Genomic DNA, 27,238 nt, shown 5'->3' with positions numbered 1-27,238 from the left:
GGGGCAACATCAGATTGATGAAGATGGGGAGGAAGGGAAGGAGAGCACAGTAAAGACAAAATATTGCTTTCTAAAGCCTTAAATGAACGCAAGGATTTAGTTTTGTAAAAATCACTATAGATTTTTTTTTTCCAAAAATTTAACTTACCTCAAAGTAATCACTAATTTTATGTCCCCTAGGAGTGCCTTTCCCTGAAAATGAAACCAAAGTAAGTATAGTTTTTCCAATAACATATGTAAACCATCATTCACTAAAATGTACTATGTATTCAGTAACTGCATACATTATCATAGATTCAAGTGTTGGCTTCACTTTTAACAAGTAAGCCAAATTACCTGTATCATAAGAACAGAGACAGTTTCCTCATCTAATAAAAGACTTAATAAGCAGTGAAAAGAAGACTTTTTCTGAGATTGCCTTCTTTTAAGATTTGCTAATCTTTCTTTTATAATACACTAACAAAACCTATGCTACAACTGTGAATCAAAATAACACTAATTTATAGTCCATGCCCTCAATTAAGAGAACATAGAATTCAAAACAAACTCATCAGAACTAGAGGGTTTACTCTGTATCACAAAAAACTCTGTGACTATGTCACTTTGGGAGAATTTTTTCTCAAAAATAAAAATAATTTGTAGATTAAAAAAACAAGAAAAATGCAAAAAAAAAGACTACGACTTCCATTCCTCAGAGGGGTGGATGAAGCAAACCACTTATTCCCTCAATTATATATGGATATTTGGCATCAGAACCATCATATTTACAGATTTATCCCACTGGGTGCCAATGTTCAACTAAATAATTGCCACAGAAGAAGAAGAGGTAGAGACAGCCATGTAAATAAAACCATTTCTGGTTACCTATTATTAACAAATCAGTGAGCTAATGCAAGATATAGTTAAAATGCCAATGTAACCTCTTTTCTGTATAATGCATGCTTAGTCTGAAGAAAAACCTGTGGTGAGAAGATCGTTAACTTACAACAGGGAAAACGAGAGTCCCCAGAGAACTGACACTTTTGTCAGGTGTATATCAAATGGCAAGTCTATAATAAACAGCCTGGTATTCCCTTAAGGTACACAAATCTCCTTTGTTAGGAATCCCTGTATCTGAACTAATTATTTACTGTGAGTCGGAAAATTCTAAGTACATAAGAATTTAATATTTTTATCGGTGTGAAATTATTACTACCTTGGCTAGTTTCATATGGTTCAGCTTTTCTTTTCCGGTTTCGCTGGTCATTCTGTTTTTTCTCAGGAGTCTGTTAAACACCATATACATCACAATTAGCATTTTGTTAAATTTTCCACATTATGAAAATTAGAGAGTATGTACAAAATATTGAACTTAAAAGGCAATATAAGGCACAGACAAATCCTAAATCAGTGTGTCCTGGAGTTACGCAGTGCCATCTTTCAACCCAGACTGGAAGTGTGGGAATATGTAAAGTCTCACAGTGGATGTGGCCTCTTACCTCTACTTCTTTATCACTCAAGGACCCCACGCTGCACAAGCTCTGGTTGGAAGACTCACTATTGAGTGGCCCCTGGAAAGGAAAAAAAAAAAAAAGGGAATGAAAAGAAACTAATTTAAGATGACAGCAAAACTGAGGAAGGGCCTGCTGGTTATGATGTGTAAGTCAGGTCAAAGAAATCAAGAATTAACTGTAACACCTGCAAGTCAACTTGAAAAGAACTCAATCAACTATACTATGGTGCCCTCACGTTAAAATTCTCTAGGCTCAGTGGGTAGAGCATGCGACTCTTGATCTTAGGGCTGTAGGTTCAAGCCCCATGGTGGGTGTAGAGATTACTTAAGAATAAAATCCTAAATGGGCGCCTGGGTGGCTCAGTTGGTTAAGCATCTGCCTTCAGCTCAGGTCATGATCTTGGGATCCTGGGATCGAGCCCTGAGTTGGGCTCCCTGCTCAGCAGTGAGTCTGCTTCTCCCTCTCCCTCTGTCCCTCCTCCTGCTCATGTGCTCTCTGTCTCTCTCTGCCAAAAAAAATAAATAAATCTTAAAAAAAAAAAAGAAGTGTAAAAAATAAAATCTTAAAAAAGAAAATTCTCTAGTTACTACTATTTTCCTTTCCTTCACCAACTCTGTAGTCATGTGCAAATTTTCCCTTCTAGAGTACTTCCACATGTAGTGAATTCATTTTTTAAGGAAAACAGCAGGGGAAATAAATTCTCTCGGTCTCCTGTATCATACAGGCATCATCTGAAAGTTGGTATGTTCAGGAGCATGTTAAGGGTTTCTTATGAAGAGTGGTCAGGGATCATAATGAAGGAAATGCTTTTCTGAGTCATGCTTTAAGGAGACATGACCACTAGCTCAAAAAAACAAAATTACAAGAGATTGACTCCTAGTCTCACAGTACAAGGAGCTCTCTGGCCCCGCTCCTCAGTGAAATTGGTGAAAATTATTTTAAAAAACAACCATTCAAAGCCTCTGAAAATGGTCCCTGAGGGGAAACAGTAAATGAAGAAAACAACTATTCAATAAAAATCTATGAAAATTCAGACTGAAAGGTCAAAGTCTATGGTATTTCAACCAAGACCACTCTCACTCCTCCCCTCTCCCATATCAGCAAGGTTCCAGTTCTTGCTGTGGCCAAGAACACATGGCTCCCTCTTCCCCCAACTCTCAGTCCAAGAGCTTTCTTCCTGCAAGGAGCAGGACTGTCCCCAGCCCCGTACTAAGTCCCAGGCAAGTACATCAAAAGCAGGGGCTCCCCCGTGTACAACCCCCACTTGTGGAACACAAGCTATACCTCAAGTGTGGCACACTGAGAACAGCGGGGCCCCAAACAGCTCTTCTGCCCAGCTTATGAGACGATGGTAGTTCCACACCAGAAGCAAGCTGCTGCATGCACCTCATTCCCACCCTACTCCCATCCCCCCACCCCCTCCAGCACTCAGCTCCCAGATCCAGAATGTCACTCAGAAAAGATTGCCATTGTCCCCATCCCCAGCTCCAGAACCCTGACTCATATTTTGCCTCAGGAAAAAGGCAAGAACACATGCTACCAAATCTCCTCCCAAAAGACTTGACTTCATATTCCCAAAAGAGCAGGGATAAGTTTAACTCTAAGGTATTCTCAAGAACAGTGGAAGTTGTGATAAAAGGCAATTAGAAGATTTGTGGAGGTAATGAACATACAGCTTATACTGCAAGCCAGCTAGTTTGCAGAAGAGAACCCAAGAGTAAGACATTTGGGAGAAGTCCTCCTGGGGTCAGAACAAAATAGCAAACACTGACCTCAGAAACTCTTCCTTCCAAGGAGCCCCAATTTGATCTGATTAGTTTGTGGAGGAATTTAAGCCTCAGGGTATTGTTGAAAACAATAGAGCAATCTGGGCAATTAGTGGAATTTAACAGCTGGGTTGGTCAGGGAAAGAAAGCCCTATTAGTACCAGCCATCCCAGGGTGACTACAGACTTAAAGCTGTGTCTCCCTTAAAGCCACCACCAGAGGCTTGATGCTGGAGGAATGGAAAGAAAGAACAGACTTCACTAAAATAATCCAGTCAGTCACTAAACAAATAAACAAGCAAACAGCAGTAACAAGTCCCAAGACTGTGATGAAAAATCAGTATCCAGAGTTGGTACAATATATGATCTAAAATGACCAGTTTCCAACAAAAAATCATGAGGCGTGCAAAGAAATAGAAATGTATGACCCACATACCAGGAAAAAGAAAAAAGCAGGCAAAAGAAACTGCCTGAGAGTGACCAGAGGTTGAATTTAACAGAAAAATATTTCAAAATAGCCATTATAAATATGTTCACAGAGCCAAAGGAAACCATAATTAAAGCAGTAAGAAAGGTGTGAATGACAATGTTGCATCAAATAGAGAATATCAATAGAAAGACAGAAATCATATATATTTTAAAAAAGGAATTCTGGAGTTGAAAACCACAATAACCGAAATAAAAAATGGGGCCGCCTGGGTGGTGCAGTCGGTTGGGCGTCTGCCTCTTTGTTTTGGCTCAAGTTGTGATCTGAGGAACCTGCGATCAAGCCCTGTATTGGGATCCTGGGATCGAGCCAGTTTACTTGGGAGTTTACTTGGGATTCTCTCTCCCTTTCCCTCTGCCCCTCCCGCTCATGGGCACATACGGGCATTCTCTCTCTCTCTCTCTCTCTATCTCAAATAAATAAATAAATAAATTTTTTAAAAAATGCACTAGAGAGGCTCAAGAGTAGAAGTGAAGTTGTCAGAAGAAATAATTAGCAAATCTGAAGACAAACCAACAGAAATTATGCAAGCTGAAAACCAGAGAGAAAATGGAAGAAAAAATAAACAGCTTCAGAGAAATGTGGGAAACTGTTAAGTACATCACCATGCACATAATTGGGGTACCAGAGAGAGAGGAGAGCAGGAAAGGAGCAGAAAAAAAAAATATTCAAAGAAATAATGGCTGAAAACTCCTCAAATTTATTCAAAGCAATAACTTACTCATCCAGGAAGCTTAATGAATTCCAAGCAGGATAAACACAAAGAGACCCACAAACAGACACATCACAGGAAAACTGCTCAAAGGCAAAAAGACAGGAGAAAATCTTGAAAGCAGAAATATAACGCATCACTTACAAGGGAATCCCAATAAGATTAACAGCTGACTTCTGAGCAAAAATAATTTAAAAATGGACAAAAGATCTGAACAAACATTTCTTCAAAGACTATATACACAAATGGTCAATAAGCACATGAAAAGAAGTTCAACATCATTAGCTAATGGGGAAATACAAATCAGAACCAAAATGAGACACCACTTCATACCTACTAGGATGGCTATATTAACAAAGACAGAAGAACATGCTGGCAATGAGCACTGAGAAATTTCAGAATTGCTGAATCATTATATACCTGAAACCAATATAACACTGTGTTAATTATACCTGATTTTTTAAAAAAGTGATGGCAAGAAAGTGGAGAAATCAGAACCCTCATATACTGCTGGTGAGAACATAAAATGGTGCAGTTGCTTTCAAAAACAAGCAGTTCCTCAAACAATTACACACAATTAGTATATGACCCAGAACACTACTCCTTGGTATATAATGTAGAAAAATGAATATACACAAAAACTTGGACACAGTAATGTATAGCAGCATTATTCACAAAAGCCAAAAGGTAGAAACAACCCAAATATCCAAATGATAAATGGATAAACAAAATGTGGTATATCCATACAATGGAATATTACTTGGCCATAAAAAAGAATCAAGCATCGATACATGCTACAGTATAGATGAAGCTTGAAAACATTTGCTAAGTAAAAAAAGTCACAACAGAGCACATATCAAATGATTCCATTCATATGAAAATCTAGACTAGGGAAAGCTAAGACAAAGTAAATTAGTGGTTGCTTAGGGTTGGGTGGGGGGGAGAGGGGAATGGGGGTGACAGCTAAAGAATATCGGGGTTTTTTTGAGGTGATAAAAAATGTTCTACAACTGTGCTGATGGTTGTATGTATCCATGAATATACTAAAAAAAAGCACAATGAACTGCACATTTTTAAAGGGGTAAATTGCACAGTAAACGAATTATATCTCAATAAAGCTGTTAAAAAAGTTACTAGGCTTAGTTCAGAAACAGTTTGCATTCCTACTAGTGTGTGTATTAAGTATTCCTTTCACCATATTCTTAAAGCGCTACTTTTAAAGTATAATTAACACACAGTAACAGAGAGCTTCATAGTGAGATACTTGTGAAGCTGCAAAGAATAATAAAGTGAGGGGCACCTGGGTGGCTCAGTTGGTTAAGCATCTGCCTTCGGCTCAGGTCATGATCTCAGGGTCCTGGGATTAAGCCCCGCATCTGGCTCCCTGCTTAGTGGGGAGCCTGCTTCTCCCTCTCCCTCTGCCACTTCCCCTGCTTGTGCTCTCTGCCAAATAAATAAAATCTTTTTAAAAAAAGGAAAAAGAAAATTAATAAAGTGAAACTAGGGAGAAGAAATCATGTGATTCCCAGTGATGACTCAACAAAAGTCTTAATCCTATAATGATACAGAGTTCCACGATGTTTTGAATGAGAAAAGTTTTATTTGCATAAGAATTCTACAATAATTTAAATTGAATATTCCTACGCCCAAATTTTAAAAATATTCTGTTCATGAATTACCTTTATTGTAACCATTATGAACCATTTTTCCCCTTGGATAGTAATAAAACCATATACTATATTTTAACTCCACAAACAAGACAGAACTGAAGAACCTAGTGTTTTACTCACAATTACTGATAATGAAAAACTATAAAGTGCCCATAACAGTGATGGACACGGTATTATCTGAAATGTCACACAAGAGGCCCAAGGATCCTTATGGTTCCTTGGGTATGTTTGTCTAACCGAAAGAAAAAAGGATTAAGGGGCGCCTGGGTGGCTCAGTTGGTTAAGCGACTGCCTTCAGCTCAGGTTATGATCCTGGAGTCCCGGGATCAAGTCCCATATCGGGCTCCCTGCTATGGGGGGGGGGGGGTCTGCTTCTCCCTCTGACTCTCTTCCCTCTCGTGCTCTCTGTCTCTCATTCTCTCTCTCAAATAAATAAAATCTTTAAAAAAAAAAAAAAAAGGATTAAGAATTACTGAGTCCTCCCTTTTACTGTCCTTTTCTGAAGCACAGCATCCCAAATTATCATAAAATCTTTAGATTAAATTTAATTAGCAGGGATAAATGACAAATATTCCCTGTTCTAAAACAGCTTACTGTCTAGTAAGAGAGCTAACCAAAAGGTTTTAGGCAAACTGAATGTTATCTTTCAAAAATGTCACTCTCACTAAAAAACAAACAAAAATGGCAGGGGAAACTCAACTAAGTTAAAACAGGATAAAGGTATGTCTAAATTAAAATGAATGACCTTTGATTTGACCCTGAATATCAAAACAAGGCAAAACCAAACAGCTATAAAGGACATTACTGGGACAAAGGCAGAAACTGAATATGGACTATATATTAATCATATGCTTTTACAAACTGGTCTATTAGTATCAGTTCCTCAACTGTTAATTTTCCCATTTGATGCATCTTTGTAATAAGGTGCTTTGTAAGTTTTGTATGAGTTCATGCTCAGCTTTGGGAGAGTCTTCCACATTTCAGGGGTTAAGGAGCAGTCCCAAAAGCAGTTTAATGTCTGCCTCTGCCAGTGGCCTATAACATTCATTAGTTCCCAAAACATTTATACATTAGTTGCCTTACCCAAGATTTCCACACAAGGTTGAAGTTTTCCATTTCTTGCAGGTGGCTTTTAAATTTTTTCTCTTTCTTTTTTTTATTTTTTTTTTTAAGATTTTATTTATTTATTTGACAGAGAGAGAGTGTGAGCGAGAACAGGAACACAAGCAGGGGGAATGGGAGAGGGAGAAGCAGGCCTCCCACCGAGCAGGGAGCCTGATGCAGGGCTCGATCCCAGGACCCTGGGACCATGACCCGAGTCAAATTCAGACGCTCAACGACTGAGCCACCCAGGCGCCCCTTCTCTTTCTTTTTAAAGTATTCTCTACACCCAATATGGGACTCGAACTCATGACCCTGAGATCAAGAGTCACATGTTCTACCAAGTGAGCCAGTCAAGCACCCCATTTCCTGCAGGTGGCTTTAACAACAATCCAAATATAAGTGGCTCACTTCTGTCCTACGTCCTGGGCCAGTGGGCAGTTTTACCAGTCCTAGTTCATAGGCAAAGCTTACCCCTTCCCAATTCCCAGCTTTTACACAGATCCAGTTCAGGCCTTTGGCCTCAATTACCATCCCCAGGGGTAAATTAAACCCCAAGGCATAAAAGCTTACGGACCATCAAGTTTAACTCCCATTCCACCACTGTAACATCGTCATATATATGAAGCTATAATAACTGGGACTCAATTTTTCTGATTTTTCTTATACTGCTGACATTCAGGAATTATATAATTTTCACGTTTTTCATTCAATCAGTCACTTCACTGAATTATTATTCTTTCTAATCATCCGTTAAGTTTGTTCCTTTTGATTTAGTTGTCTAGATATAAAATCACAGCATTTAAAAATAGTAAGTCTGTATCTTCCTTTCCACAATTTATATATCTTGTTTCACATTTTACTGAACCGAATAAAACAACAGAAATAATAAGCATAAAGAATATTGTTTTGTTCTTTTTCAACGTAACTCCGCTAGTGCTTTACACCATTAAAAGCTGTATTAAGACCTCTCTGATAGCCAAAATAATCCTGTAAAAGAACAAAGGTAGAGGTCTCCCACTTTCTGATTTCAAAACTTACTATAAAACTGTAATAATCAAAACAAGATGGCACTGGCATAAAGACAGACATACAGGGGCGCCTGGGTGGCTCAGTCATTAAGCATCTGCCTTCGGCTCAGGTCATGATCCCAGGGTCCTGGGATCGAGCCCCACATCAGGCTCCCTGCTTGGCAGGAAGCCTGCTTCTCCCTCTCCCACTCCCTCCGCTTGTGTTCCCTCTCTCGCTGTGTCTCTCTCTGTCAAATAAATAAATAAAATCTTAAAAAAAAAAAAAAAAAAAAGACAGACAGACAGACAAATGGAATAAAACTGAAAGCCCCGAAACAAACCCTTGCATATATGGTCAAATGGTTCCCCCTCGCCCAATTTTTTCTTTGCGGATTTTTTTTTCACTTTTACTGAGATATAATTGATACACAGCTATGTGTAAATTTAAGGTGTAATGCATAATGACTTGATATAAGATGATTTTCAACAAGGGTGCCAAGACCATTCAACGGTGAAAGGACAATCTTCTCAACAAATGGTGTTAGAAAAACTGGATATCCACATGCAAAAGAATGAAGCTGGACCCTTACCTTATACCACATACAGAAATTAACTCAAAATTGAGGACCCCAAAAGCACAGGCAACACCACCAAAAAACAGACAAATTGGACTATACCAAAATTAAAAACCTCTGTGCATCAAAGAACATGATCAACAGAGTAAAGAGGTAACCCACAGAATGGGAGAAAATATTTGCAAATCATATAGCCTATGATAAGGGGTTAATACCCAGAACAGACAAAGAATTCCTACCAATCAATAAGAACACAACAATGTGATTAAAAACTGGGCAGGGGCACCTGCTGGCTCAGTTGGTAGAGCTTGCTACTCTTGATCTTAGGGTCGTGAGTTCTAGCCCCATGTTGGGGATAGAATTTACTTAAAAAATAAAGAAAAGGACAAAGGACTTGAATAGACATTTCTCCAAAGATACACAAAAGGGCCAACAAGCACATGAAGAGATGCCACTAATCATTAGGGAAATGCAAATCAAAATTACAATGAAATACCATACCACCATGCACCCATTAGGATGGCTACTATCCAAAAAAAAGGAAAGTAATGAGTGCTAGCAAGGATGTGGATAAATTGGAACCTTTGTGCACTCTTAGTTAGAATGTAAAATGGTAAATTTTAGATGTATTTTACCACAATTAAAACTGTTTTAAAACACTGCATTAGGACGCCTGGGTGGCTCAGCTGGTTAAGTGTCTGATTCTTGGTTTCAGCCCAGCTCATGATCTCAGGGTCGTGGGATCGAGCACAGAGCCTGCACGAGATTCTCTCTCCCTCTGCCCCTACCCCAGCTCATGTGCATGTGGACTCACGTTCTCTCTCTAATAAATAAATAAATCTTTTTAAAAAACCGTATTGTTTTTTAAATTAGAAAGTTGGGATGGTTACTGAGTTTATCCAAATGCTTTTTTAAGAGTTATTACTTATTTGTCATTGTAAGAATAGTAATAGCCAACACTTACACAGCACTTGTAGGGGCTGGGCATTCTATATTAGCACATTTAATTCTCATGACTGATAAAAACAGACCCACACAAATATGCCCAACAAATTTTTGACAAAAGCACATAAACAGTTTGATAGACTTTTCAACAAACTGGTGCTGGAGCAATCAGCCATACACAGACAAAAATATGAACCTCAACTTAAACCTCATAACTTATTTAAAAAATTAACTCAAACGGGATCAAGAACTTAAATGTAGGGCCATGTGGGTGGCTCAGTCAGTTAAGCATCTGCCTTTGGCTCAGGTCATGATCCCAGGGCCCTGGGATCGAGTCCCGCATCAGGCTCCCTGCTCAGCAGGGAGCCTGCTTCTCCCTCTCCCGCTCCCTCTGCTTGTGTTCCCTCTCTCACTGTGTCTCTCTCTGTCAAGTAAATAAATAAAATCTTAAAAACAAATAAAAATAAATAAAACTTTAAAAAAAGAACTTATATGTAAAACAAAATCATAAAATGTTTAGGGGAAAAAATGGGAGAAAACCTTCACAACACAGGACTAGGTGAAAAGGTCTTAGACTTGACACCAAAATCTCGATCTATAAAAGGAAAAGTTAATATATGGAGCCTCCTCAAAATGAAAAACTTTTACGCAGCAAAAGACCTTGTAGGACAAAGAGAAAAATCATAGACTAAAAGAAAGTATTTCCTGACCACATATCAGGCAAAGGGCTTAAAATTAGACTATATAAAAAACTCAAAACTCAATAAATTTTTAATCCAATTAGAAAACGGGCAAAAGACATGAACAGCCATTTCACTAACAAACATATAAAGGTGGGCTAATAAGCATGAGAAAGATGTTCAACATCATTAGCCACTAGGGATATACAAATTCAAACCACAATTAAATTTTTTATACACCTATCAGAATACTAAAATAAAATATAGTGACAAGACTAAATGCTGGCAAGTACACAGAAAAACTGAATCACTCATACACTGCTGGTGAAAATGTAAAAAGGTACAGTCAATTGGAAAATTATTTGCTAGTTTCTTTTAAAACAAAAAAGGTACTAAAACATAAAATGTACATATCATATCCCAGGAACTGTATACTACTGGACATTTGTTCCAGAGAAATAATGTTGATGTAAAAGCCTGTACACAAATGTTCATAATGATTTTTTTTTTTTTTTAATTTTTTTTTTTTTTTAAAGATTTTTTTATTTATTTATTTGAGAGAGAGAGAATGAGAGAGAGCAAGCACATGAGAGGGGGGAGGGTCAGAGGGAGAAGCAGACTCCCTGCCGAGCAGGGAGCCCGATGCGGGACTCGATCCAGGGACTCCAGGATCATGATCTGAGCCGAAGGCAGTCGCTTAACCGACTGAGCCACCCAGGCGCCCCTGTTCATAATGATTTTATTCTTAATAGCTAAAACCTCAAAATCTATAAAGAACTCATCAAACTCAACACCCAAAAACCAAATAATCAGTTAAGAAATGGGCAGGAGGAGAGAAGATATTTGCAAATGACATATTAGATAAAGGGTTAGTAATCAAATCTACAAAGAACTTACAAAACCAACACCCGTAATAACCAAAACCTGGAAAGAAACCAAATGCCCTTCAATGGGTAAATGGTTAAACAATTGTGGTATGTCCACACCATGGAATACTACTCAGCAATAAAAAGGAATGAACTATTTGTACACGCAACAACTTAGATGGACTTCAAGGAAATTATGCCAAGTAAAAAAAAGCCAATCCCTCTGGGGCACCTGGGTGGCTCAGTTGGTTAAGCGTCTGCCTTTGGCTAAGGTCACGGTCCCAGGGTCCTGGCATTGAGCCCCATGTTGGGCTCCCTGCTCAGTAGAGGAGTCTGCTTCTCCCTCTCCCTCCCCCACTCATGTTCTCTCTTGCTCGCTCTCTCAAATAAATAAAATCTTAAAAAAAAAAAGATCTCCAAAGAATATATACTTTATGATTCCATTTTTATATTTTATATTATACATATACATATATGTACTTCCTGAAATAATGAATTTATAGGGATGGAAACAGATTAGTGGTTGTCAGGAGTTAGGATTTCAAGGAAGAGTAGGTGGGGGTGAATACAAAGGAGTAGCAAGAGAGCCTTGTGATGGAACAGTTCTGCACCTTGATTGTGGTTACAAGAAGCTACACAAATGATAAAAGTACATAGATGTGCACATTCACATACACAAATGGTGGGTGTATAATGTGAAATCTGAATGAGTTGTGTGGATTTTACCAATGTCAATTTCCTGGTTTTGGTACCGTACCATAATTATGCAAGATGGTTACACTGGCGGAAGAAGAATACATGAAACCTCCCTGTACAATTTTTGCAATTCCCTTTGTATCTGTAATTATTTTGAAATAAAAAGTTTTTATGAGTTTTTATTTTTTATGTATTATTTACTTGCTATAGTTAAGTAATAATGATAAACGATACTTAGCTAACAATTGCTACATAGGCAAAGCATTCTGTAGCACATTTAATCCTGGTAACAACCTGTTATGGGCTCAACTGTGTCCACCTCAAATTTCTGTTGAAGCCCTAACCCCCAGTACATCAGAATGTATTTGGAGAATAGGGCCTTTAAAGAAGTAATGAGGTTAAAATAGGATTGTTAGGGGGGGCCCTAATGCAATATAACTGATAGGACACACAGACACCAGACATGCAAACACATTGAGGAAAGCTCATATTGAGGACACAGTGAAAAGGTGGCCATCTGTAAGCCAAGGAGGGAAAGTCTCAAAAAAAACAAAACAAAACAAAACAAAAAAACAACCCAGCCCAGCTAAAACCTTGATCTTGGACTTCTAGCCTCCAGAATAGTGAAAAATAATTTTCTGTTTTTTAAACCACCCAGTCCATTAGGGCAGTCCTAGCAAACTAATGCACAACCTTGTAAGATAGCTGCTATAATTACTCTTATTTATAGATGAAAAAACTGTAAGAAAACTTAGTGAATTCCCCAATATCACACAGCTGGTAAGAAGCAGAGACAGGAGGGGCGCCTGGGTGGCTCAGTCAGTTAAGCATCTGACTTCGGCTCAGGTCATGATCCCAGGGTCCTGGGATAGAGCCCCATGTCGGACTCCGTGCTCAGGGGGAATCTGCGTCTCCCTCTTCCCCTCCCCTTACTCATGCTCTCTCTCTTTCTCAATCAAGTAAATAAAATCTTTAAAAAATAAAATAAAAAAAGCAGAGCCAGGATCTAGACCTAAGCAATGTGGCTTCAAAATATGTACTACCAGTCTTTGAGCTATACTAATTCTCGCATATTAATCAATTTTTAAAATAACGAACCTGTCCGGCATTTTTAGGATAAACTACCTGAAACATAAAAAAAAGGAATTATCTCCTAGCCATGTGCTAGTAGTTTTTTTTTTTGTTTGTTTTTGTTTTTGTTTTTTTAAGATTTTATTTATTTATTTGAGACAGAGAATGAGAGAGAGAGAGCACATGAGAGGGGGGAGGGTCAGAGGGAGAAACAGACTCCCTGCTGAGCAGGGAGCCCGATGCGGGACTCGATCCTGGATCTCCAGGATCATGACCTGAGCCGAAGGCAGTCGCTTAACCAACTGAGCCACCCAGGCGCCCCAAGTTTTATTTGAATTTAAACATCTATATATTCATAAATGAGATTAGGCTATACTTTTAATTCCTCATATTTGTCAGATTTTGCTACTGGAGTTTATTACTTCTATGTTATTATTTAACATGAAAACTATCTAGGCTAGGATAGGATAGAATAGGATAGACCACCAATAACTAGGTAGTGGATTTTTGCCCTACTTCAAAGAATAGGACAGGGAGGAAAAAATCATTTTATAATCTTGATTTTTCCTTGCTTATAGGAATCTATCCTCATTTTTTTTTTAAAGATTTTATTTATTTATTTGACAGAGAGAGAGACAGAGAGCACAAGTAGGCAGAGAGGCAGGCAGAGGGAGCGGGAGGAGCAGGCTCTCTGCTGAGCAGGGAACCCGATGTGGAGCTCGATCCCAGGACCCCAGGATCATGACCTGAGCCGAAGGCAGCCACTTAACCAACTGAGCCACCCAGGCGCCCGGAATCTATCCTGATTTTTACATCTTATTTTGTCAACATGAATTCCTACTCTGAATGAAATTATTTACTCTGCTGAGACTTTCATATTAATAGGATATAACGCATCCATATCCAGTTTTTTCACTTTGTAGGTCCTCACTTAGTAGGTATCTTTTGTTATACCCAATTTTACCCTCAATTTTTCCGGCTGTTCCCCAATTTTCCAACTCTGGATTAATTCCTAGTCTTCTGTTTTGGAATATATTTATTTCTTCTTGTATTTTTATTACTTTGTTCTCTGTTTCTTTTTTAAAATTTTTCTGAAACGTTAAATTCTAAAGGTAAACATATACTCTTGTATGTTAAGTATGTTTTCATCCACATTAGGTAAGTTTAATAACTACATCATATTTTTCACTTATTTTCTAAGTAAAACAGTCTGTCACTTGATATTTGATATACAATAGCTGAGAAGAACACTTACTAACATCCAAGTCACTGGGGAGGGAAAACTGTCCAAAGAGTCATCTCAGGCTCAAAGAGAAGCTAGAAATAATTTTTTTTTTTAATTTATTTATTTGACACAGAGAGACACAGCGAGAGAGGGAACACAAGCAGGGGGGAGTGGGAGAGGGAGAAGCAGGCTCTCCACTGAGCAGGGAGCCCGATGCGGGGCTCGATCCCAGGACCTGGGATCATGACCTGAGCCGAAGGCAGACGCTTAACAACTGAGCCACCCAGGCGCCCCTAGAAATAATTTTTTTAAATAATGTATGATAATAAGACTCCTTAGCAAAAGCCCCATTTTCTATGCCAACATTTAAACTATTTACCCCTGTGCCCTGCTACTAATCCTTTTTTCAAAGTAAAAAACCAAATGGAAGTTTTAAAAAATAGACAATTTTCTTGTTTTAAAAAAAGTATGGTTTCCAAAAACAAAATAAAACTCATTTCTAACATACTTAAAATGTACTTTTGGGGGGGCTTAAAAAATACTTTAGTTACGGGGCACCTGGGTGGCTCAGTCGTTAAGCGTCTGCCTTCGGCTCGGGTCATGATCCCAGGGTGCTGGGATCGAGCCCCGCATCGGGCTCCCTGCTCGGCGGGAAGCCTGCTTCTCCCTCTCCCACTTCCCCTGCCTGTGTTCCCTCTCTCAGTGTGTGGTCAAATAAATAAATAAAATCTTTAAAAAAAAAAAAAAAAATACTTTAGTTACAAACCTAAAAAAAAATTTGTTTTTAAATTATAAAACCATGAAAATTGAGATTAAGATACAAATATTGACAACCAGCTTTTAGCACATGAATAAAGCCCATGTAAACTAAGAAAAACTTGTAGAAGTAGGGACCAAAGGTTAATCTTTTCACTCCAGTAAAAATTTAAAATGTCAACATTTGTTGAGTTTCTAAAGTTCTCATTTCCTCCTTGGACTAAACTGGCATGTTAAAAGGAATTAGGAATTGAGAACAGCAGACAAAAGTTAAACTTGATTAAGTATAGAGGAACACAGCTGACGAAAGGGTCAAACTACCTGAGGTAGTAAAGATAATCCATTAAAGACTATACCTAATGGAAATTAAAACTAAGGGTCTCCAAAGGGGAACCCTCTTGCACGGTTGGTGGGAATGCAAACTGGTGAGCCACTCTGGAAATTCCTCAAAAAGTCAGAAATGGAACTACCCTACCACGTGGCAGTTGCACTACTAGGTATTTACCCAAAGGATACAAAAATACAGATTCGAAGGGGTACATGCACCCCAATGTTTTTAGTAGCATTATCAATAATAGCCAAACTATGTAAAGAACCCAAGTGTCCATCAACTGATGAATGGATAAAGAAGATGTGTGTGTGTACACACACACACACACACAAATACTACTCAGCCATCAAAAAGAATGAAATCTTGCCATTTGCAACTATGTGGATGGAACTAGAGTGTATTATGTATTATGCTAAGTGAAATAAGTCAGAGAAAGACAAATACCATATGATTTCACTCATGTGGAATTTAAGAAACAAAACAGATGAACACAGGGGAAGGGAAAGAAAAATAAAATTAACAGAGAGGGAGGCAAACCATAAGAGACTTTTTAAAAAAAGATTTTATTTATTTATTTGACAGAGAGAGCACAAGCAGGGAGAGTAGGAGGGAGTTGGAGAAGCAGGTTCCCCACTGAGCAGGGAGCCAGACATAGGGCTTGATCCCAGGACCCCAGGATCATGACCCGAGCTGAAGTCAGACACTTAACCGACTAAGCCACCCAGGGGCCCCATAAGAGACTCTCACCCACAGGGAACAAGCTGAGGGTTATTGGAAGATGGTGGGGGCGGGGGAAGGGGGATGGGCTAAATGGGTGATGGGCATTAAGGAGTACACTTGTTGCAATGAGCACTGGGTGTTATATGTAAGTGACAAATCGCTAAATTCTACTCCTGCAACCAATACTACACTATATATTAACTAATCTGAATTTAAATAAAAACTTGGAAGGAAAAAATAAAAACTAAGGGTCTCCATACTTTTTTTAGTCATTAGTAGCACCACCTTTTCATACCATAGCAGAGTCAAGGCAGCAATCTGAACAGTCAGACTCCCAGAGACCTCGGGCACTGACTAGTTGATCAGTGTTCCTAGCAGTTAAATAGATGGGAAGTCTGCTAAATTCTTACCTGATCGGTGTAAGCAGGAGAGTCTAAGTCAAGTGAACAAAAGCATAACTTCAATCCATTAAAAACACAGAGCCAGGGCCCCTAAATCAATCCCAATATTTGAGTCACTTTATAGACCCAGAACCAGTGAATGAAGGGGTCTCCTTGAGGAAGGATCCCACTATACCACCACAATTTTACACCTTAATCTTTCTCCCTGAAAGCTTTCCCCAAAAGGACTACCACTGCCATTTACCAAGGTGATTCTGCATGGGGGAAAATGAAATAATCGAAAGACTCTTTGAGCATTACGAGACACTGGCTCTGGCTCTGAACAGACACTAATTCCAGAAGACCCAAAACATCACTGTGGTCCACCAGTCAGAAGAGGGGCTTATAGATGTCAGCTGATAAGTGGAATCTTAGTTCAGGTCCACCTAACAGTGGGTCATGAACACTGATATGGTTATTTCCCCAGGTTGAGAATGCATAATTAGAATAAACATACTCAGCAACTGGCAGAATCCCATTACTTCCAGAATGTTCCCAATTTAGCAGGGAGCACTGTACCGTTTTAACTTATTATCTTCAGCAACACTCTCAAGAAAAATTTTTTAAAGAACAAAATCAATTTTATGTATTTAAAAACTGGCGGCACCATTTCAATCTATTCCAATATAACTTTTATAACTATAAGCCGAGGAAACTGAGGTAGCTCCTTTACTATAATAATCAATCTCAATTCCAAGTGAAGCTATCTAATCTAGAAAACCAGAAAAAAATGTTCAAGTGAATCAACTGGCTTAACTCTAATAATAACTGTAGCAAACATACTTGGGTAGCATAAGTACAATGACGTTCATTTTTTACTTCCATTTAATTATGACCAAAGTGGGGTGATTTTATTGTATAGCCGAAACTAATATAATGTTGTATGTCAATTACAACTCGTTAAAAAAAGCCTTCATTAAGCGTACACTTATGATGAACACTGAGTAATATACAGAACTGTTGAATCACTAATTGTACACCTGAAATTAATATAACACTATGTTAACTATATTGTGGAATTAAAAACTTAATAAAAAAAAAACCAACCTCCTCCCAAATGAACAAAAAATCAGATTAACTGAAATTTATAGTGAATATACCAGGTCAAAACAACAAAGGGAGCCTTTAACCCCCCCCCAAAAAAGTTATTTTAAATAATAATTATGGGGCGCCTGGGTGGCTCAGTTGGTTAAGCGACTGCCTTCGGCTCAGGTCATGATCCTGGAGTCCCTGGATCGAGTCCCGCATCGGGCTCCCTGCTCGGCAGGGAGTCTGCTTCTCCCTCTGACCCTCCCCCCTCTCATGTACTCGCTCTCTCTCATTCTCTCTCTCTCAAATAAATAAATAAAATCTTTAAAAAAAAAAAAAAAATAATAATAATAATAATTATGTTTTAGTAAGGAAACAAAAATATTACGATACACTGTCAAGAAAATCCTTAATTAATATTAATGATTTTTAGTAATATTTAGTCATGCCAAATCCTTATCATGTAATTTAATAATATCCATTTCCAGACAACAAGCAAGCTCAACAGTAAGAAGAAAAACAAAAAATCCTTTAACAGTCTTCTCTCCTGGAAACCTCCTTATAAAAGTCTGCACAATTCACTCCAGATCTGATGCATATAACAAAAAGAAAAAAAAAACAGATAATAACGTGTCAGCAAGGATCTCTCTCATGCACTGCTGGTGGGGATATAAAATGGTGCAGCCACAATGGAAAAGTCTGGCAGCTCTTAAATTGGTTAAATTAATAACTGAAAAAAAAGATCCTTAAAGTTTTACATTAGCTCCAGCCTTTAACAGAGTATCTCTTAACCATAAGATCCTGCAATTCCACCCCTAGGAATACAGCCAAGAGAAATGAAAACATATGTGCACCCAGAAATACATACATGAATATTCACAGCATCATTATTCATAATAGCCAAAAAATGGGAAAAAACCCAAATGTCCATCAAACTGAAGAATGGGTAAAAAAAAAAATACATGGCATATCCATACAGTGAAGTATTATTTGGCAATAAAAAGACAAATTACTGATACATGCTATAACATGAATGAACCTTGGAAACGGAAAATGATGCTAAATGAAAGAAGCCACTCACAAAGGGCCACATACTGTATGATTCCATTTACGTGAAATGCTCAGAATATGCAAATAGAGACAAAAAATGGACTGGTGGTTGACTAGAGTTGAGAGGGATGGGGGTTTTGAGGGTGACATCTAAGGCATAAAGGTTTCTCTTCGAGGTGATAAAATGTTTTAAAACTGATTGTGGTAATGGTTGCACAATTTTGTAAATATACTGACCCACTGAATTGTACGCTTTATTTTTATTTTTTATTTTTTTAATATTTTATTTATTTATTTGAGAGAGAGAGAAAGAGAGCACATGAGCAGAGGGAGAAGCAGGCTCCCCGCTGAGCAGGGAGCCCGATTCGGGAGGACTTGATCCCAGGATCCTGAGATCACAACCTGAGCCGAAGGCAGACGTTTACCGACTGAGCCACCCAGGCGCCCTGAATTGTACACTTTAACTGATGAAGTGTATGTTGTGTGAATCGTATCTCTATAAGGATGTTAAAAAAAAAAAAAAAAAAGATCCAGTGCAATTCTGCTAGATATAGGAAGTACTTACAACCATGGGAGGTACCGCGACTATGGTGGACAGAGAAGAGCATCAAACATAATCCTGCCCTCCAGAGCTTCCTGATCATCTATGGAAAGGATTAGGTTTTCTCCCTCTAATTTTCAAATCCTTTATCTCATTTCATATATTTTTAAATTTTTTAAAAAGATTTATTTATTTATTCCAGAGAGAGAGGGCACGGGCAAGCAGGGGCAGGGGCAGAGGGAGAGAGACTCTTTGCAAGCAGACTCCCCACTCAATCTAATGACTGTGAGATCATGACCTGACCTGAGCAGAAACCAAGAGTCAGACACCGAACCCACTGAGCCACCCAGGTGCCCCTATTTTTTTTTTTTTTTTTGTAGGCTCCATGCCCAGTGTGGGGCTTGAACTCATGACCCTGAGATCAAGAGTCCCATGCTCCACTGGCTGAACCAGCCAGACGCCCCCTCATATTTCTTTAAATAAGGGACAAAGCACTGTCCTAACATATGTGTTTATAGGATGACTGTTTAAAGAACATGTAGCCACACCTAAATGGTAGATCTCAAAATCACCTGTTGCATGAAAAATAAACAAGTTGCAGAACAATAACAGTATGATTCAATTTCTGTAAAAATTACACACAAAAATCAGTAATGTTTTCTATGCATAAATATGTATGCAAGTGGATAAATACAGTATTTAAAAAAATCTAGATACATCTCAAACTTCTCAGAGCAATTACAGTTCTCATTATTACAAAAGTATGCATGCATTCCTTATATAACTAAAAATTAATCATTAAAAAACTAAATATAAGGGAAAGGAATATGACTTCAACATATGTAGAAGCAACAATCATATGGACTACTATGTATTTCATTATAAAGCTTGCAATTTAGCTTCAGCCTTTCTCCTTATGCTTGGAAAATCCTTTATACATTAAAAACTACAAGTTCAGGGGCGCCTGGGTGGCTCAGTCGTTAAGCGTCTGCCTTCGGCTCAGGTTATGACCCCAAGGTCCTGGGATCGAGCCCCGCATCGGGCTCCCTGCTCCGCGGGAGGCCTGCTTCTCCCTCTCCCACTCCCCCTGCTTGTGTTCCCTCTCTCGCTGTGTCTCTGTCAAAGAAATAAATAAATCTTTAAAAAAAAAAAAAAACTACAAGTTCAGGGGCGCCTGGGTGGCTCAGTCGGTTAAGTGTCTGCCTTCGGCCCTGGTCATGATCCCAGGGTCCCGGGACTGAGTCCCACATCAGGCTCCCTGCTCAGTGGGGAGTCTGCTTGTCCCTCTCCCTCTGCCCGGCTCGTGCTCTCTCTCTCTCTCTCAAATAAATAAAATCTTTAAAAAATTAAGAAATAAAAACTACAAATTCAATATTTAGACAGAAAGGAGAAGTTCTGTAGAAAATCCTGGGGGCACATTCATAGTAAAGACAACACAGAAGAAATGGTCATAAGAACAAAAATATAAAGATCACTATAATCCAGATTTCAAATATCCAAGAAGTATATAACCCTGAAGAAAGTTTGATGATCAGTAAGTTTAAGTTCCTGGCTTTTACTGTTTTGAAGAGATCATTAATTAATCTGTAAGAAACAAACCTACTACCATCTCCTGGAGGAAACTATAACAAAATTTCCATTGCAGAGCCCAATATATTGGTATATTGATTGTGGCACAACCTTTAGCAAGTCAACTGCTTTCTCTGAGCCTCAATTTACTCATCTGTAAAAAGCCAGGCAGACCAAAAACAAAACAAAACAAAAGCCAGGCAGATAACCCTAATGCACCTCTCTGCCCCTTCAAAAGCTAGAATTTAACACAGTAATTTTTTAAGTTTATATAATCCATGACTCTACCTCCTACATATACATCTTAGCCATTCCCAGTTTCTACCTATCTAGTCTGGGAAAAGATAATTCAGAGATTTTCCACTAAGGCGTGGCAATCTCATTTACTCACCCTCCAATTCCAAAAATTACACTACTAACCTATCATCAAGATGGTAGGTACATTTGGTATAATCCATGTAAATACTCTTAGCTAGGTCACTGTTACTTATACCCCTAAAGCACATTATTTCCTAAGGCACATGATGGCTCATAGCTCAGAGTTAAGCACAGCAATTAAAAAATATAAAACTGGTGTCTTGGGGTACCTGGGTGGCTCATGTGGTTAAGCGTCCAACTCTTGATCTCAGCTCAGGTCTCAATCTCAGGGTCATGAGTTTAAGTCCCGCACTGGGCTCCACACTGGGTGTGGAGCTTACTTAAAACAAAAAACAGGGCACCTGGGTGGCTCAGTCGTTAAGCGTCTGCCTTCTGCTCAGGTCACGATCCCAGGGTCCTGGGATCGAGCCCCGCATCGGGCTCCCTGCTCAGCGGGAAGCCTGCTTCTCCCTCTCCCACTCCCCCTGCTTGTGTTCCCTCTCTCGCTGGTCTCTCTCTGTCAAATAAATAAATAAAAACTTTAAAAAAAAAACCAACAAACTAATGTCTTGACATATCAGCTGTGAGGAGTATCACAAATTACATCCCTGACTTTTTTTTCTGAGTGATTTACTGTGATTTACTGTTAAAATAAGGAATTCAAAGTTAGCACTGGAAAAATTAATCTCACTTACTTGCATTTCCTGAATGGGAAAGAATGGGATGGCCCAGGAGCGTGAGCAATAGAAAAATTATTGAGAACAGCTGATACCAACAGTTTAAAATCAGATAGGTGTGGGACTGAATCACTGAGTCACTGTATGAAACAAGACAAATCACTCTATGACATATGAGTTCTGGTCTTCTCAACTGTGATAAAAAAGAAGACCCACCTTAGGGATACTGCAAGGATTAAATAAAATAATACTATATATTGGGGAGGGAGGAAAACAATGCCTGAAATATAGGTGGTACTCGATGAAGATTAGTTATTGCTTTCCCCCTCTCTGGGAGTTCAGGAGGATATTTAAGGTACATCTTTAACATGAAACTTTAGCCAACTAAACCAACCAGTTTTGTGTTGTTTTTTTTTTTTTCACATTGCTATCAGTTTTGCACAACTTAATGTCTATCCCAGTAGCACTGTAAAAAGGACTCATCGCTAGGACAAAGGTGTACATCCTTTTTTAAAATTTTTTTTTTAAGATTTATTTATTTATTTATTTGGCAGAGAGAGACACAGTTAGAGAGGGAACACAAGCAGGGGAAGTGGGAGAGGGAGAAGCTGGCTTCCCGCGGAGCAGGGAGCCAGATGTGGGGCTCGATCCCAGGACCCTGGGATCATGACCTGAGCCGAAGGCAGACACTTAATGCCTGAGCCACCCAGGCGCCCCTCCTTTTTTTAAAATCATGATATGTGTACTCTTTAATCTCTATTCTCTATTTCCCCCACCTGTTAACCCACCTCCCCTCTGGTAACCATCAGTTTGTTCTCCATAGTTAAGAGTCTGTTTTTTGGTTTATCTCTCTCTCCCTCTTTTTTTCCTTTGCTCATTTGTTCTGTTTCTTAAATTCCACATGAGTGAAAGCATGTGGTATTTGTCTTTCTCTGACTGACTTATTTCGCTTAGCATTATACTCTCTAGCTCCATCCATGTTGTTGCAAATGGCAAGATTTCATTCTTTTTTATGACTGAATTCCATTATATCTATACACCATATCTTCTTTATCCATTCATCTACTGATGGATACTTGGGATACTTCCATAGACTGGCTATTGTAAATAATGCTGCAATAAACACAGGGGTGCATGTATCCCTTTGAATTCATGTTTTTTTATTTTTCAGGTAAATACCCAGTAGTGCAATTCCTGGATCACAGGGTAGTTCTAGTTTTAATTTTTTGAGGAACCTCCATACTCTTTTCCACAATGACCAATTGCATTCCAGTTTTAATCACCCTTTAAACTGTCAAGCCTGTATTACAATAAAATGGTTTGCCTCACACAGAGGTCAGATTATTCAGCAAGTTGCAATATTTCAGATATAACTAAAAGGTAAAGACTTTGAACCATTCACCTAAATTAAAAATGCAGGGTGCCTGCCTGGCTCAGTTGGTAAAGCATATGACTCTTGATCTCGGGGTCATGAGCTCAACCCCCACATTGGGTGTAGAGTTTAATTTAGAAATGCTAAACCAGGGGCCCTGGCTGGCTCAGTGAGCAGAGCATGCAACTCTTGATCTTGGGGTTGTGAGTTTGAGCCACAGGTTGGGTATCAAGATTACTTAAACAAATGAATGTTCTATAATCCTTTGTACTCCAAAGCCCTCATCAATGAAATGAGAATACAAGGTAACTTCTATTACAAAGAGTTCTAGTGCTCACTTCGGCAGCACATATAATAAAATTGGACATATACTAAAATTGGAACAATACAGAGAAGATTAGCATGGCCCCTGCACAAGGATGACAAGCAAATTCATGAAGTGTTCCATATTTTTACAAACTGAGGGTTGCTGGGGGTGGGGGGGTGGGTAGAGGGATGGGGTAACTGGATGATGGACATTGGGGAGGGTATGTGTTGTAATGAGCACTGGGTATTATGTAGGACCAATGAATCACAGACCTGTACCCCTGAAACAAATAATACATTATATGTTAATTAATTGAATTTAAATTTAAAACATTAAAAAAATAAAAAATAAAGTGGGAAAAAACACAAGGAATTCTAACAAATATTCTCACTCTTCTGTTCTTGGGGAATGTTTTTATATTACTTGATGCTACTACAAATGGTATTGCTTTTCCAATTTCAACTGCCAACTGTGTATTGTTAGTATACAGAAATACAACAGGTTTTCATAAACTGATCTTGTATCCTAGCTAAACTTAAACTCTAGTAGCTTTTTTTATCAAAATTTGCGGGATGCAGCTTAGAAGTAGAACTTTCTACATGTGCAATCATGTCATTTATAAGACATCTAAAAAATAAACATAATTTTACTTTTCCTTTCTGTGAGCTTATCCCTTTTATTTGCCTTAATACATCAGCTAGGATCTTCAGAACAGGTTAAACAGAAGTTGTGAAATATCTTTGACTTGTTCTGGACATTAAATTGAAAGCATCCAATCTTTACCATTAAGCATGAGGTTCACCCATAGGTTCTTCACAGATGCATTTTATCAGATTGAGGAAGTTCCCTTTATCAGACTGAGGAAGTTTCCTTCTATTCCTAGTTAACTGAGAGCTTTTATCACAAATTAGTAAACTTTGTTTAAATGCTTTTCATGCATCTGTTACAAGGTCATTTGGCTTTTCTGCTTTATTAATATGGTGAATTACACTGACTTTAATGTTAAATCAACCTTGCAATTGGGATTAAACCAATTAGTCATGATGTATTATCGTGTGTGTGTGTGTGTGTGTGTGTGTGTAGATTCAATTTGCTAATAATTTTTAATGATTCTGAGTATATATTCATGAGGGATACTGAGCTATACTTTCTTTTTTCCTCATGTCTTTGCCTGGTTTGATATCAAGATAATGTTGTCCTCGTAAATTTTCTGAAATTTGTGAAAATTTTGTTACTATTTCTTCCTTAAATGTTCAATAGAATTCACCAATAAAGCCATGTGAGTCTAGACTTTTCTTTGCGGAAAGGCTTTTAACTATAAATCCAATTTAAAAAAATAAATACAGGGTTACTCAGATTTGCTATTTCATCCCAGCTTTTTATTTCTCTGCTTCTACTTAGTGTGATCTTTTTCTAGTTTCTAAAGGCAGACTTTGGGTAATTGATTTTAGTCCTTTTTTTTTTTTAAGATTTTATTTATTTATTTGACACAGAAAGAGAGGGAAAGCACACATGAGTGGGGGGTGGAGGGGCATGGTGGGTAGGAGAACCAGACTCCCCACTGAGCAGGGAGCCTGATGTGGGGCTCGATCCCAAGACCCTGGGATCATGACCTGAGCCGAAGGCAGATGCTTAACCAACTGAGCCACCCAGGTGCCCTAGAGCTTTCTTTTGAAGCTTTAAGCTTTCCCTCTAAAACACTGCTTTAGCTGCATCCCACAAATTTTGATATACTGTGTTTTCATTTTCATTTAGTTCAAAATATTTCCTAATTTCCCTTGTGAATTCCTTTTTTTCCCTTATGAATTCATCTTTGACCTACGTTTATTTAGAAGTATGTTATTTAACTTTCAAATATTCAGCAATTTTCCAGATTTCTTTCTTTTTATTTAATTCCATTTTAGTCAAAGTACTCCTTATAATTTAAATCCTTTTAAATTTGTTGAAACGTTTTATAGCCCAGCATATAGCCCATTTTGATAAATGTTACTTGCGCACTTGAAAGGAATATGGGCATGGTATTCTATAAATGTCAATTAGGTACAGTCCATTGACAGTCATGTCCGCTGATTTTTTTGCTTGCTTGTTCTTTCAGTTATTTAAAGAGACTGTTGCAATTTCCAACTACCATTATGGATTTGTCTATTGCTCCTTTCAGCTGTCAGTTTTTGTTTTGCTCTAGCATTGGATGAACACACATTCAGGATTGCTGGGTCTTCCCAATGAATTGATCCTTTTTTCATTATAAAATGTACTTTCTTATCCCTTGTAATATTTTCCTTGTTCTGAAGTCTCCTTTATCTAATACATAGTCACTCCAGCCTTCTCAGTGTTTATATAGTACCTTTTCCCATACTTTTAATTACAAAGATACAGGTTAAAAATAAAGTGAGTTTCTTTTTTTAATTGTTTTAAAAAACATTTTATTTATTTACTTGACAGAGAGCGAGCGAGAGAGGGAACACAGCAGGGGAGTGGGAGAGGGAGAAGCAGGCCTCCCACCGAGGAGAGACCGATGCGGGGCTCGATCCCAGGACCCCGGGATCATGACCCGAGCCGAAGGCAGATGCTCAACTGACTGAGCCACCCAGGAGCCCCTTTTTAAAAAATTTTTTCATTAACATATAATGTATTGTTTGTTTCAGGGGTACAGGTCTGTGATTCATCAGTCTTACAAAGTTCCCAGCACTCACCATAGTACCTACACTCCCCAATGTCCATCACCCAGCCACCCATCCCTCCGACCCCCCTCCATTCCAGCAACCCTCAGTTTGTGTCCTGAGCTTAAGAGGCTCTTATGGTTTGTTTCCCTCTCCGGTTTCATCTTGTTTCATTTACCCTCCCTTCCCCTATGATCCTCTGTCTTGTTTCTCAAATTCCTTGTATCATTGAGATCATATCATACTTGTCTTTCTCTGACTTATTTCGCTTAGCATAATATCCTCTAGTTCCAACCACATTGTTGCAAATGGCAAGATTTCATTTTTTTTTTGAGAGCTGCATAATATTCCATTGTATATATACACCATATCTTCTTTATCCATTCATCTGTTGATGGACATCTAGGCTCTTTCCATAGTTTGGCTATTGTGGACATTGCTGCTATAAACATTGGGGTGCATGTGCCCCTTTGGATCACAACATTTACATCTTTGGGATAAATACCCAGTAGTGCAATTGCTGGGTTGTAGGGTAGCTCTATTTTCAACTTTTTGAGGATCCTCCATACTGATTTCCAGAGTGGCTGTACCAGCTTGCATTCCAACCAACAGTGTAGGAGGGTTCCCTTTTCTCCACATCCCCGCCAACATCTGTCATTCCCTGACTTGTTAATTTTAGCCATTCTGACTGGTGTGAGGTGCTATCTCATTGTGGTTTTGACTTACATTTCCCTGATGCCAAGTCATGCTGAGCACTTTTTCATGTGTCTGTTGGCCATCTGGATGTCGTCTTTGCAGAAATGCCTGTTCATGTCTTCTGCCCACTTCTTGATTGGATTATTTGTTCTTTGGGTGTTGAGTTTCATAAGTTCTTTATACATTTTGGATACTAGCCCTTTATCTGATATGTCATTTGCAAATATCTTCTCCCGTTCTGTCGGTTGTCTTTTGGTTTTGTTGACTGTTTCTTTTGCTGTGTAAAAGCTTTTTATCTTGATGAAGTCCTAAGAGTTCATTTTTGCCCTTGCTTCCCTTGACTTTGGCAACGTTTCTAAGAAGTTGCTGCAGCTGAGGTCGAAGAGGTTGCTGCCTGTGTTCTCCTCAAGGATTTTGATGGATTCCTGTCTCACTTT

General features: G+C 38.5%; 1 protein-coding gene and 1 pseudogene across 7 annotated transcripts in view; one reads left to right on the top strand and one right to left on the bottom strand.

Annotated features, from left to right (window-relative positions):
* Nucleotides 1-27,238, bottom strand: part of TLK2 (tousled like kinase 2) — a 121,081-nt gene that overhangs the window by 69,098 nt on the left and 24,745 nt on the right. For all 7 annotated transcript variants that reach the window (XM_032429934.1, XM_032429935.1, XM_032429937.1 and 4 more), the window contains 3 exons: nucleotides 1,479-1,550; nucleotides 1,196-1,265; nucleotides 149-192 (listed from right to left, as the gene is read on the bottom strand). In XM_032429934.1, the coding sequence (XP_032285825.1) occupies nucleotides 149-192; nucleotides 1,196-1,265; nucleotides 1,479-1,550 (186 nt within the window). The remainder of the gene's footprint in view (nucleotides 1-148; nucleotides 193-1,195; nucleotides 1,266-1,478; nucleotides 1,551-27,238) is intronic.
* On the top strand, nucleotides 23,484-23,592 carry LOC116648173 (annotated as a pseudogene).

The sequence above is a fragment of the Phoca vitulina genome, unplaced genomic scaffold, assembly GCF_004348235.1.
Source record: "Phoca vitulina isolate PV1807 unplaced genomic scaffold, GSC_HSeal_1.0 scaffold41, whole genome shotgun sequence".
Classification (NCBI taxonomy): domain Eukaryota; kingdom Metazoa; phylum Chordata; class Mammalia; order Carnivora; family Phocidae; genus Phoca; species Phoca vitulina.
This window is presented reverse-complemented; position numbering and strand designations above follow the sequence as displayed.